Genomic DNA, 14,707 nt, shown 5'->3' with positions numbered 1-14,707 from the left:
TTGTCTAGACTATTGAGAATATAATTTCGGCAAAGGAAATCAAAATGCTTCCAAGCATCAATGACAACAACATTTTTCCTTGTTAGGTTGTTCCCCCTCATCCAACTTAGGAGCATCTTCTTGGAGGAAACGTGTCAGACTCAAAGTAGTCAAATAGAACAATATCTTCTATTGCCAACCCTTGAAATTTGTCCCATTAAATTTTTTGGGTTTGTCAGCATGCATTGGAACATAAGCAGTAGGATTAACCAAGTTTATACTTACACTTGCCATTTATGATACACAAACAGAAACTAGAATTAATCAAACACATAGATTAATACAGTAATCGCACAGTAAATAATAAACAATATCTAAAACAGAAAAGCAAAATATACTAATCACAAGTTCAAAACACCAAATTGTCTTAAAATTGTTGTATAGAAGACAGTGGTGGTAATTAAAATCACTAATAGATTTGAACCCATGTATGAAGTAGATGAGATTACTAATCATGAACACGGTGCAATTGAAAAAATTTAGAACAGGTTCACGGTATATCGGTAACGAGGAAGTATGCAATATGCAGTTTGCATAACGATGGTAAAATCTGAGCCCACAGAAAGTGTCTCCTTAAGACAATTTGTTCCTTCACTGATGCCAAGGTTGATGAACATTTGTCTCCTAAGATATAATGGATTACGTCTGAAGAATGATGGCACTATCAGTTAATAGCTCGAACGAACACAACTGAATTCCAGAGGAATTACACACAAAAATTAAAGGAGAATGCATGCACGGATGAAGGAAAAATCAGGCAGAGTAACAGTGCAAAAAATTGGATGAATTTTCTGAAGGAGGAGCATCTATTTATAGACACTGAAAAGCCATGATGAAACGCCGCCGACGAACCGCGACGACGGACAGTGACCAAGCAGTGCGATTGGTGACTGGTTCGGTTCGAATATAACCGAATGCACCAGTTCGGTTCAGAATGAAACCGAAATGTAAGAACTAGCAGGAAACAACGGATAGAGACATGGGTATTTCACACACACACTGAACCGATCCGACAAAAATCATTATAAGTTATTACGAGCAAATCTTGTTCCATCTCTAATTTTGTGTTTAGTTTCGAAGAAAAAAATTCGTCTCTATTTTCGACGAAATATGATTTTAGTTGAAAATTTTGTCACTGCTTTCGATATAATATTTTTTGTAGATAAATTTTGTCGGTATTTGAGACTTTTCTAGTAGTGCCATATTTGAAAAATGATTCACACTTATGTAGTTTTCACATTTTAATGCTAAGGATGGATAAACAATTTATAATATTTTCTCCCTTAAACCCTCAAAAATTGAGAGAACTTTAATTTTAAGAAGAAGAAAGGTTTTGGAGGATTTTGTAAAAATCCTCAATTCCTTTCCCTCACTTTTTAAAACTCTCAAATGAGGAAGAGATTAATAAAATCCTCCATTTCCTCTCATTTCCCTCCTAAAACTAACTCCCAAACAAAGCTTAAGTGGTGGTACATAGTTTAATTTCACAGACAACGATACCAAAATCAGAATAGAAGTGAAGGTAGAACAACAGTTGCGCAGCTTGAAACTTATCGTTTGAGTTGCACAAAGCAGAATGAGATAGTATCAACAGAGAACATTTTGGTATAAGGATGGACAAGCATTTACCTTTTAATTTAATTTTTATACATATCATATTGTTAAGTTTCAAATATTTTATCTATTTAATTCTTTTTAATATTCTAATTGAATTTTTAAAAATTAAATATGTAGACTATTTCAGGAAGAAAGAAAAAAAATCGTATAATACATGACAATTGACATATTCCTTAGTAAATATTGGGATAACCCGAGGGAATTGACCTGGCTAATAAAAGTGTGCGTTTGGTTTAGGATAATTTTTTTTTACTAGAAAAAAAAAATTACTAGGAATATGATGGGAAAATGAGTTAGGCAGAAAAGTTAAAAAAAGGTCGTTTGGTTGGGCGAAATTTTACCGAAAAATTTGGGTTAAATTTTGTGAGTCTTTGTTTGGTTGAAGGTAAAATAATGATGGAAAAATGGATAGAAATGACGGAACCAATCATTATACTTAAATGTTTGAATGTCAAGAACTTTTTTAAAACACTTCCACTTGAGTGTGCGTCGACCTTCGAACGTCTTGACATCTGCACATACGAGTCTCTTTCTCTCTGCGTCTCTTTTCTCTCTGCACATACATATCTTGTGTTCTCAAGTTTTTTTATAGTGAGCTCAAAAGAACCATCAAATCAGATTTTCACAATTGGAGTGAAACTATGAATGAAAACCAAGTTTCAGTTTTGTGACCTCAGCACCAAACACAACCATCGAAGCAGATATTCAGTCATGCTTTTCGCTGATTTCATTTGCTATTTCAGAGATGTACTTTGGGTGCTTGTAGTTGAGGGTTAGATTGCATGGATGTAGTCAGAAAAGGGTAAATAAGTTATATTTTTTATTCAACTTTTTTCATTTCCCTAGTTTTCTTGGATTATCACTTCGCAAATGACTTTCTTCAATAGTGCAAAATTTTCTTTTTTACATGCAAATCAGAAAGGCTGGGGAAAACATTTTGGTGGGTAAGTTTTTGTGACTCTGCTACCAAACGTTGGCAACATAGAATGTCAACATCAGATGGATGGGGATCCAAAATTAAACCTGAACCAAACACTGCCCAAAGAAATTAATTAGTAATTATAGATGTGTCATGTCAATGCATGCAGTTCCTCGTTATGATAAGACAAAGTCCTCCATCCAAGATGGATTTTGCAAATTTTTTATAGTAGATGGGGTTTTTGTTTGAGGAGTCAGCATATCCTTTCTTGTCGTTGGATCCCAATAGAAAAATATTATTGAGAATTCATATAGTGAATGAGAGATTTTTTTATTTTACTTTGTGAACAAACTAGAAAAATATTATAAACTGCATGTTAAATTGTAGTAAACTTTAAACTTCTTCTTTATCGATTTTAGATAATTTTTACCTCGTGGAAAAGTGAACAGTCACTCACTAAACACATCTTATTCACGTGGCACCAATGTCCACTGATAAAAAATATTTATTTAAATTTTATGCCACATGTTATAGTATCACATGAAGTGGTATTTACCCACGTGGCATCTTTTAAAAGAAACAATATTTGGTTACATCAAAATCAAAAATAGAATGAAGATGATACGGTGTATATGGTATCAGCTAATTAAAGATGTTTGACTATGTGATGTTTTTAATTTATTAAGTGTCACATAATAGCACATACGGGTCTTTTAACATGATTAAATTTATTTTTTATATTTTTCCTAACCCGCAACAATTCACACGGAGCATATTTTACATTTTAATTTTCCATTATGCCCTCTCACACAAGATCGAGAAGAGTTTATTGGGTTTAAATAATGTAATTTCACCTAAACGTATTATAAGATTCCTAAATATTCAATCACTTATTGATAAAATATAGCTGGTAAAGATCAAACTCATGATCACTGAGTCACAAATCTTACTAAAATCATGTAAAGATCTAATTCAACCAAAAAATTTAAATATTAAGTGAAGATCAATATATAAAATTGGAATTACATGATATTAGCAAATGATGTACTCAATCTTAGTGTTGAAGATATTTTATACCCACACCATTGCCCCAATAATCCATCTTCATATTCACCACATCTTCCTCCTCACACAAGTTTTATGCATCCTCCAAGTGCCACCTTAAGTTAAGGTCCGTTTGGATGAATTTTTGAAACAATGACATCTTATGTCCTGCTTATTTTGGAATGATTTTTTTAAAAGTTAGATATATTTTATATTTTTTATGTAGTACATCAAAAACAGTTTTAACTAAATATATTGTTTGGACATTAAAATTAAAAAGTACTTTTTATGTATAAAATTATTAAAAAGGATATGTGAAAATAAATCTTGCGAGCAAGATTTGAAGGTAGCAAAGGTGGTAATGGTGGTAGTGGAGATGGGATGATGATGATGGCGGAGGTGGGGTGATGGCGGTGGCGGCAACAACGATGCTATAGGTGGCGACAAGGTGGTAATGATGGTGGTTATGGTTGCTTTGACAGCGACAATGATGAAGGTGAGATTGTGTTACGATTGTAGCATCAGTGCTACTATTGTAACATTAACAATTTAAATGCCTAAATAGTTACAAATCATAAAATTGTTAAGCGCTTATCCTATTGTGACACAATTCAAATACAAAAACTATTATTAATACTACAATGGTAACCATTATCAAGCTGCAATCGTAACATATTGATTGAGGTTGTGGTGGTGACAACGTTAGCAAGATGGTGGGGTGTGTTGGTGATGATGGCGAAGGTTAGATTGATGGGGTTGGTATTGAGGCCAATTTGGATTTAAAAAAAGTTGGCTTTTGACTTCTACTTTTTTAAAGTAAAAAATTTTAGCTTCTAAAAAAGTAGAAATTTTGCCTTTTATTTATTTTTTTAAAAACAAACATCCAAACTGTCATATATAGTGAGATAGTTTTTTTTTTCTTCAAAAAAATAGCTTTTAGAAGAAAAAATCTCATCCAAATGAGCTTTAGTGTTGGAGCGGATCATTAACAACCTAAAGTTATAAGAAAAAAAAAAAAAAAAGGATTATGTAGAAGTAGTTTGGTCTAGGAGGTGTTCCTAGTTTATTTTTTTTTTGTTTTTATGTTTCCTGTTTGCTTTTCAAAAAAAGTTATAAGAAATCCTCGTCATATCATAGATAATGAAATTCTAGAATAATGTATTTAAACTACCATTTAAGCACATGAATAAACTTAACCGGTGATTTCAAGTTTGAGTTCTGAGTATGCAATTGTGTCCAAAACTTGACAGAAAAAATATTTGTCTCACTTGTGGGGTTGTGATCCTACCCAATTTGATCAAACTAATCGAATAATTAATATATATATATATATATATATATATATATATATATATATATACGTAAAATAATTTCTACAGCCGCTTTACGTACAACAACGACATTTGTATGGTTATGATTTTTCACATTTAATGCTTTCATTCTTTGTATGATTATGATTCCCTGCATTTAATGCTTTCAAGTATATATATGGTAAGTATTTAATTGTTGCACGTACAGCAGCTGTAGAAATATAAACCCCATATATATATATATATATATATGAGCCAGGATCCTTTGACACCAGTGTCAAATTTGAAATTTGACACCTCATCTGAGAGCCGTTAGATCAAAAAAGATCAATGGTGTCACATGCTCACAAATCAGAGTCATTGATCTTTTTTGATCTAACGGCTCTCGGATGAGATGTCAAATTTCAAATTTAACACTGGTGTCAAAGGATCCTACCTTTTTTTTTTCTCTCTCTCTCTCTATATATATATATATATATATAGAGAGAGAGAGACAGGATCCTTTGACACCGGTGTCAAAAAAAAAGTTTGACATCTCATCTGAGAGCCGTTAGATTAAAAAAAATCAACGATTCTGATTTGTAAGCATGTGACACCATTATTTTTTTTAATCTAATGGCTCTCATATGAGGTGTCAAACTTTTTCTTTGACACCGGTGTCAAAGGATCCTGCCTCATATATATATATAATCATTTCTGCGGCCGTTTTACGTATAGCAACGACATGTGTATGGTTATGATTTTCCACATTTAATGCTTTTATCTTTTGCATGGTTATGATTCCCCGCATTTAATGTTTTTACATATATATGACAAGTATTTGATTGCTGCACGTATAGCAGGTGCAGAAATGTAAACTCTATATATATATATATATATATATATATATATATATATATATATATATATATATATATATTGCCTGGTTTATATAAGGGTGGGGGTTAGGAAAAATATAAAGTTAATAAGGTAACAAAACGCCTAAACAAGGGATAGACTTGGCATTAAATTTTTTCTTAATTACTAAATGAAGTAAATATTATTCGGACGATATTTAATGAGAATATACCATTATTTTAAATTAAAGTATGCAATTCGCATGATTTTAAGCTATATTCGGATTGTATATGGTCGGCCTAGCATGTTAATCACGATGCCCAATAGTATCTGTCCTGCCACTTGTACTTAATAGTCATAAATCATAGATGATAAAGAGGAATTCATTTCTATTTCAAAAAAAAAAAAGAGGAATTCATTTAAGTAATAATTACAGTTCCCTCTGATCAAAATAGAAAATTTCAGGGATGCAAAGACGAATTTCAAGAACCAAACAAAAGAACGAGAATCTTATCAAATCCAACACCTGTACTCATGTGCGAAAACTTCAATTCAAGTTAAGTTAGTGAGCAAAAGCACATAACTTTTATTAAAACTAGAAAGATCAACAGAATCCCTCAAGCCATGGATTGACACATGCCGAACATTTGATCCTATAACAAACAAAACGAAAAAAAAAAAAAAAGAGCGGTGATTTTGTTAACATCTGCGGAATCTATGGTTTGAGGGTAAAGTGCCTGAGATGGGGATAAAAGATATACAATTCAAAAATAAGAAAACATGAAAGAAAGATGAGATTCCTTTTGCTAAAATTCAACTCGAAAACATTTATAGAATCTTTCTGCGCCAGTATAGAGAATAAGAATGACAATGAGTGCGGTAGGGTAGTCCTAAAATACACGAAAGTGCCTCTAGTTCCCGAATGATGATATAGATTAAGCTTCCGCTACAGTTCATTTCGAATACCTACTAAAGTATGGCTCTTCATTTTCTAATTTCAAAATGCATGTTCGATTAAAGAAAGAAGCGTGTTTACTATTTGCTGACTACAGTGTCTATTTGGTAAATGAAAAGCAATTCTAAGAATTCTAATTGCAGGAAGATATGTACTTTTTTGAAATTGACACACAAATGGAGAAAATAGGTAGAGGAAAGGGAGAGTCCAAATTATTAAGAAAAAAATAAATGTAATGACTCAGCCATGAGTAGTTAATGAGTCAGGGGTCTACAACAATATCAGACATTTATTGGTCTTGACTTTCTGCTAACTTTGTTTACAAAATTCTCATCTAAACGTGAAATATGAATCATACATACCCAATAGTACTTTCTCTACAGTAAAGAAATTTTTTTAAAAAAAAAAAACCAGGGAAAGTGAAACACAGATCCAGAGCTATCATGAACCATGAAATCTCTCATTGATCATTAAAATTTGATCATTGTCATTAACAGAAAAATATTGGGCATCAATTATAAGAAATAGTGAAAATAACCCAATCTACCAAAGGCCAAGTTCAACCACATCTCATTGAAACCCACCCACTGAAATTTATAGGGAAATGGTTTCAAGGATGTTTAGAACCAAAAACCCAATATAAAAAGAAAAAGAAAAAAACAAATTCCTGTCTTCATTTACAAATCCAGATTCTTCTAAGTTTCCCCAAATATTTACAAATCCAGATTCTAAGTTTCCCCAAATGAAAACTGGCAAATCTTAAACCTTTGCTTTCTGCAACAGAGGAGCAAAAGCAATGACGTTTTCCTTGCAAGAATCAGAACCCAAATCAGAAATCATATTCACGAACTCTTGGAGAGAAAAATTTCCGTACTTATGCTCATCTTTCTGGAGATGCTTGACGATGTCTGTGAAGAAAGGAACTTGGCAAGGCAGAACCAAACCACAGTTACCTCGGAGGCCAAACTCCTCCTCGGTTTCCTCGAGGAGACCCGCGAATATAGGGAGGTTAAGGAACCGCGCAGGAATTGAAAAACGCTTGCGTTCTGGTCCAACATAGACAAAGACGAATCCAGAGGGTGGTCGTCGAGTTGTGGTGGCACATGGCTTGGGTTCGGAGGAGCGACGGCGGAGGCTCATATGCTTCCACCGTATCAGTATCTGCTTGAGACGCACGATTTGGCGAATCTTATCGACATTCTTCATCGCACCTGCCATTGGACACAACACAACAAAAGGCAGGAACCACAGAGAGGAACAGAAAAGATTGTGGTGTTTCCAGTGCAGAGAGCGCTTTGGTTTTAAAGTTTTGATTTGAATACAGAAAAAGGAATGATTTTTTTCTTATACTTAATTCATCGACTTAACTACCCTTCCCTTCTCTCTCCAAAGATGCCACCACAGCACCACTATTATTTGTTTAAAATAATTAAGTGAAGAATATTTCCTTTTAAAAATATAAATTTATGTCATTTTAGATCCTAAAATTTGATTTTCGTCAATTAATGGTTATAATTTATTATGAATTACCAATTTATTATATAATTAGATTTGGTAAATTATAACTGTTGATTGACGAAAATCAACGGTTAAGATCTAAAATCATACAAATTTACCTCCTTTAAAACGATAAATGCTTTTCCCAATAAATAAATACATAAATAAATAAAAACTACAAAATTATCAACTTGAAAATTGGGATCGATTTTTGCCACGTTATTGGCAAAATTTATCGGATTGCCTCGCTCTAGAAATAATTTTTCAAAATACTATGTCACCTAACTCGCTACAACACTGGTGACTTAGGTTTGGACACATGGCAGCCAGTTTGAGGCCACGTAAATTGCCCAACAGTCCAACATTCCCCCCGCCCCCCAGTCAACGTGTCTGTCCAGTCTGAGACTGCAGTCCACTTGGCATAAAATGATGAATAGCATGACGTGTTACGTGGCACATTCTAACACGTGGCTAAAGTCGCCACACACACTGCATAGCGTCTTACGTGGAAATGCCACGTGTACAACGCCCAACATTGCAGCGAGTATGTTTAATATATACACCTTCCCCCTCTAACCAAATGCAAAATTTAATCTGAATTATCTAAAGAGTTTACATTTATTTCCTTATGTATTTTTTATCTAAATTTTTCAAAATGAGTGACGACAATGATTCAATAATTGCTTTAATATATTACAATGTGAGGAAATATTTTGGTCATAATGGACAAGTTTTTGAAGGAGATACAAAAATAATTCAAATAAGCATGCGGTGTAGTTTTATTGAATTGAAGAAGACAATATATAAAAAATTAAAATTACAATGGAGTCAATCTTTGTCTCAATTGACTGCTCGATGCGCCTTGGGTAAAGAAAATTGGTTTCCGATGGAGAATGTTAAGGATGAATATATCGCGTTAGTAGTAGATGCAACTAGAGGTGGTAATATGAGTTGAACTCAATAGATCTTGCGGAACCACCTGGGGAACCAGGAGTTGCAGGCTCATGCTCCTCGTAAGGTGGGAAATCATAGGGGTACCCATGAATCTATTTCAAAAAATTATAGAAAAAATTAATCATACTATTCATAAATATTAATATAGTGAAAAACATAATTATGTAAACTGTCCTATGAGTTTCAAGTCTTCAAATAAATACAATCCAACAGCCGTAATAATTTTAAAAAAAATATGTCATCTGTCATTGGGTTTACAGTCCTAAAATAAATTCAATTGACATAAATTATTGAAAACAAAAATATTTAAATCAATGTTAACATCCTTTTTATAATTTAAATTCAAAATATAAAATTAATAATATAAAATATATCATCCTATAATTTTAATTTATCCCATAAAATTAATTCAAAATCCTAACAATATGAATTATCCTATAATTTACCTATCCTAACTCACTCATTCAACAAATATAAAATATATCATGTATCCTAGGTCTTAATCTCTGCACTAGTAAAAACTAACAAATTATTAAAATATCATCAAATCTATGATTTTAAGTCCTAAAACAAATTATATAAAACAAAAATATTTAAACAAATATCTAATATAAAATAATAATATTTAAAAAATGTAACGCGCCATGCTGCCTAGCGTTTTATGCCAAGTGGACTGCAGTTTCAAAAAGGGTTGTCTGACACGTTGACTAGGAAAAAATGTTGGACTGTCTAGTGATTTACGCAGCCTCAAATTGGCTGCCAAGTATCCAAACCTAACTTGCTAGGTGTGGTAGCGAGTTACGCGACGTGGCATTTTGAAAAATTATTTCTAGAGCGTGGCAGTTCGATAATTTTTTTGCCAATAACATGGCAAAAAGGTCGTTGTCCCTGGAAACTGGGGGTTATTTAGATAATTATCAATAAGTGACGTTAATGAATTCCTATAACGTCTGATTTTAGAGATCGTCATATCATGCAATAAATCTTAGTCATTTATTAATAGAGTAATAATTATATATCAATTTGAACTTTTTTTTATGAGTTGATCAAAACCATTTTTATCTGGTTGGACTGATCATGTGATCTTACTCTACACAAATAGTTTGATGCAACTTTAACCCATGAGTCTTCACTGGAACAAGGAGTGAGTTTTACCTACAAGACACTCTTACGCTCAAGTCAGATTTTGTATAAGTAGATTAATTCATGTAGAAGAATATGTGTATATTTTGTTAACACATTCATATTTATAGTAAAGAGATGTCCAACTTAGTGGAGAGATGAGGAGAGATAACCAGCTTGCAAGTGGTGAGGCGATAATCTTTCTAATTGGTTTTTGTGGGTGAGTGAGATAAGCTTTTGAAGTTTTGTAGAAGCAATCATGGCAAGCAACCTTTGTCGACTGAGCCTTCTCTTAATGACGAAGGCTTTCAGTATGGGCCTCATATTTCAATATATTTATTCCAGGTCAGAACCCCCCTCAGCTCGTTACTTATACTGAGAGCATGAGTAGCGAGATGGTAAGTTTCGAGGTGATTTGTCTTTTTATCAACTTGGAAGAGATTCATTTCACTTTGCTTTTATGATTTGTATTCTATTGGTGTGATGATAACCATTTTTATCTGGTTGAGCTGACCATATGATCTTCCTCTACACAAATAGTTTGATGCAACTTTAATATATGGGTTTTCATTGAAATAAGGTGAAGGTGTACCCACAAGATACTTTGATGCTCAAATCAAATTTTGTGTAAACAGATTTATTCATCTACAAGACATATACTTTTGATTAACACATTTATATTTATAGTCGCGAGATGTCTAGCTTGGTGGGGAGATAAGAAAAGATGATATAGCTAACTTAATTTCGGTTGATGATATAGCTAACTTGAAAAATACTGTTACCATATCAAAATTATTTATGTATCTGATTGCTTATTTTTTGGGTGAAATGCTGGACATTTGTACATATGTAAGGTAGAGAACTACAGATTTATACTTTGCAAAGGAATATTCTACCGCACGGGCTTAACTTTGTCTATTTTTTTCCTTCAAAATAAACACATATTTATTAATTTATTTCATGTTACTTAGAGTGTGAATGACAAGGTTCTAGAAATGTTTTTTATTTTTATTTTCCCCCAGAAAACAGAAATGATTATAAATAGTATTTGATTAAATTGATTTTTTTTTTCTAGAGAGTGAATTAATTGCCCGAGGGCACGAAATTGGTCAAAATAAGAAATACTTTTTTTACCTGAAATATTATTTATTAAATATAAATACCGTAAAATATGTTATCAACATTAACACATATTATTTATTGAAATTATTATTTTTTAAATACATCACCTCTCTATTTGGGTATAGAAATAAATTGAGTTATGAAATGTTTTTTTTTTCCCGAAAATTCTTCTATTAGGAACAAAAAATATTATTAAAGTGAGTTGGTTTATGGTTAATGGCAAATCATAAAATTCTGAAAATAGAAGATGCATACATACAATTTGGAAAATAAGTAAATGATGAATTTGGAACACAGAAATAATTAATATGATGAAAAAAAGCCTACCGAGGGATCTAAAGTAATATTCGTTTGACTTTATTTTCTTAACTTTTCTTGCCCTTAAAAAGAGAAGGTAAACCAAATAGATTTTCATAATTTACAAAAATAAAATAAAATAGATTTTCATATCTTTTTTAATTTTCTTAACGAAGAAAAAAAATAAAAATATATTTTTATTAAAAACTCCACAAAAGAGCTTCTAGCTTTTTTTAAAAAAATTCACATACTACTTCTTCAGCTTCTTACCCTCTATTTTTTTTTTTTTTTTTTTTTTAAATAGCTTCTTACCCTCTATGATCTTTTAATATGTTACATATTAATCGTGTACTTAGCCAAGAGATATGTTATTAAAATAATTTTGTTAATATATTAATATTTTGAAAAAAAATACAAAAAAATTATTTATATAATAAGTATTTGATAAATAAAATTAATTTTAAAATATTTATACCTTTTATTTAGGGGTATAAATATAATGATTGATATTTTTTATGTTGCAGGAGATACTTTTATTTTTTATATATATAAAAGTGTATAGGGTCTAAATTTTATTATTTTTGCTATTCTCTTTATATGGTCTCACATATTTTTATATGTGTGTAAGAAATAAAATTATCTCTTATAATACAAAAAATATTTATCGCATAAATATGGGAAAGGTTATACTTACAACCTATTTTTTTTACAACCTTTTACAACTACATATCTTAACCGTTGATTTCCGTCAATCAACGGTTAAGATTTTCGCAAATCAAATTTATTAATTAATTATTAAATCAAAATAAATGATAACCGTGATTGACAGAAATAAAAGATTAAGATATATGGTTGTAAAAGATTGTAAAGAAAATAGGTTCTAAGTATAAACTTTCCCCGTAAATATACCACACAGAATACGAGGGACAAACTTCACGCGAAACTTCACGCGAAACTTAGCCAGCGTAAGATAGGGTAGGTTGTTCAAAGGAAAAACCTCCTTAAGAACTAGGCCATTGGCCTATTTTTTAAAAAATTGGCCTTAAAGCCTATAGGTTTACCTACTATATTTTTTTAATGAATTTTTAATATTATATGATATTGTTTCTGCTATTTAAAGTATTATATAAAGTTTAATGTTGAAAATTTAAATTTGCACAGGGACATTGATTGGTAGTCACAAGAATTATTCTTGTTTATATTTGTGTTCTAATTTTTTAAACGATTCATATTTAATTTATTATATATAAATTATAATAGGCCCATAGATTTGATAAAGACTTTTATTTAACAAAAAATAGGTTATATCACACCTATACTATAACCTCCATTAGGCTAACAAACAAGATCAAAATTAAATTTTTTTATGGATTCCCAACTTCTCCTGTTTTCAAGAGGAGAAAAAAATATTTGTAGACACAAAAAATAACCATATCTTACTCATAAGACATAAATATAATATTAAATTTGTTTGTCTGACATGTCAAGTGACAGTTTTTTGAAGAGAGAGAAAAAACAATTTTTAAAATTATAACTATATTTTATCAGTAAGACATAATTATTTTTTGTTGCTGCAAAAAATCTCTTCTTCTTTAAAAGGAGGAATACATTTCCCATATTTTATATAGGTATAACTTATTATTAATTTTTTTTGGTAGACATAGACATGACTTATTTAGACTAAAGTTTACTCACACCATTTTTTTCAACTTTTTATAACACCAATTAATAATGTAAAAACATTTAATCAATAATTATGTTATTTAATTAATAAATTAATATTTAATTTCAATAATATACTAACTAATTGTTAATTCATTAATCAAATAACATAATTAATTACTCACAAACTTGTGTATTAGACTGGTGTAGAAATAGTGCAAAGAAGGTAGTGTCTGATCATCAGGCTTAGTAATAAAGAGTGCTAGTAATAATAATTGAAATTAATAGTCACTGTTATTACGGCTGCATCAGAACAATTCTTGAAATTTTGCATCAATTTTCGAAGATAATTTATAAACTCTTACAAACTATACTATGTACTCCCGGAAGAACACTAAGTTACACTATGTTCTCATACATAATGTAATTTGCAAAATTTTGTAAAAAAAATTTATAAACGGATCCATCCCTAAATTTTATATATATTTTTAACCGATATATTGGACTCCGCATATAAATTAGTTTCTTTGGCCCTATCTCAATTATTTTATGAATAATCATTTACTATTATCCCACCAAATCAGCATAATATTTTTTAGAGTAAATATCTAGCAAATTTTACGATATTCGTTTTAGTCTCTAGCAAATAAAAAGGCTATTCATGGTACTTAAGAAATTCAAAGTGGAGGCTATTCGTGGTCTCTAAGAAATTCAAAGTGGACCCATTTGAGTCATTTTGAGGTACTAATATGGATTTTTTTGAATTTGTGAGGGACCACGATTTTAACTAAATGAGTTCATTTTAAACTTTTTAGGGACCACAAATAGCCCTTTTATTTATTAGAAACTAAAGTGGATATCGTAAAATTTGTTCAGGACTAAAAAAGATATTTACTCTATTTTTTAATAAGAATTCGCAATCCCATGATTAGAACAACGGATAATTCTATCGTGATTTGATCTTTATACCAATTTAACTTAATTATATTTTCCATTTTAATTTTACACTATTGAGTGTCGGAGTTTTCACATATACGAATAAATCTTTGGTATTACTGTTGCACTAAAGATTCAGTATATTCCATCATTGGAAGCATTACATGTCAGCCAAAATTCTTTTTTTTTTTTACCAAATTATTTCTCTCTTCTGATATGTAATGCCCCAATTGATAAAATATACTGAATTTAAGTATAACAATAATAACAAAAATTTATTTCACGTATACAATCCAAACCTCTCTTGCTTAACGGAGCATTCCCACCAACCACCAATTAAGAAGATATTGAGCAACGAATTGTTATTGTTCAGGTAACCACTCGGAATTATAATTA

The 14,707-nt window shown here is 30.9% G+C and overlaps 1 protein-coding gene across 1 annotated transcript; it reads right to left on the bottom strand.

Annotated features, from left to right (window-relative positions):
* Window positions 1-7,176: 7,176 nt before the first annotated feature.
* LOC133293155 (auxin-induced protein X10A-like) lies at window positions 7,177-8,013 on the bottom strand. The gene has a single exon (XM_061491694.1). The coding sequence runs from the start codon at window positions 7,937-7,939 to the stop codon at window positions 7,481-7,483; it is 459 nt and encodes a 152-aa protein (XP_061347678.1). The 5' UTR covers window positions 7,940-8,013; the 3' UTR covers window positions 7,177-7,480.
* Window positions 8,014-14,707: the final 6,694 nt, after the last annotated feature.

The sequence above is a fragment of the Gastrolobium bilobum genome, unplaced genomic scaffold (assembly GCF_033153095.1).
Source record: "Gastrolobium bilobum isolate Gb01-03AN ecotype WA unplaced genomic scaffold, APGP_CSIRO_Gbil_v1 utg16185, whole genome shotgun sequence".
Classification (NCBI taxonomy): domain Eukaryota; kingdom Viridiplantae; phylum Streptophyta; class Magnoliopsida; order Fabales; family Fabaceae; genus Gastrolobium; species Gastrolobium bilobum.
Note: the sequence above shows the minus strand (reverse complement) of the source record. Positions and strands in the feature narration are given on the sequence as shown.

Bases quoted from the DNA above. Each gene is read 5' to 3' on its own strand.
- LOC133293155 (XM_061491694.1), bottom strand. From the start codon at position 7,939: ATGGCAGGTGCGATGAAGAATGTCGATAAGATTCGCCAAATCGTGCGT.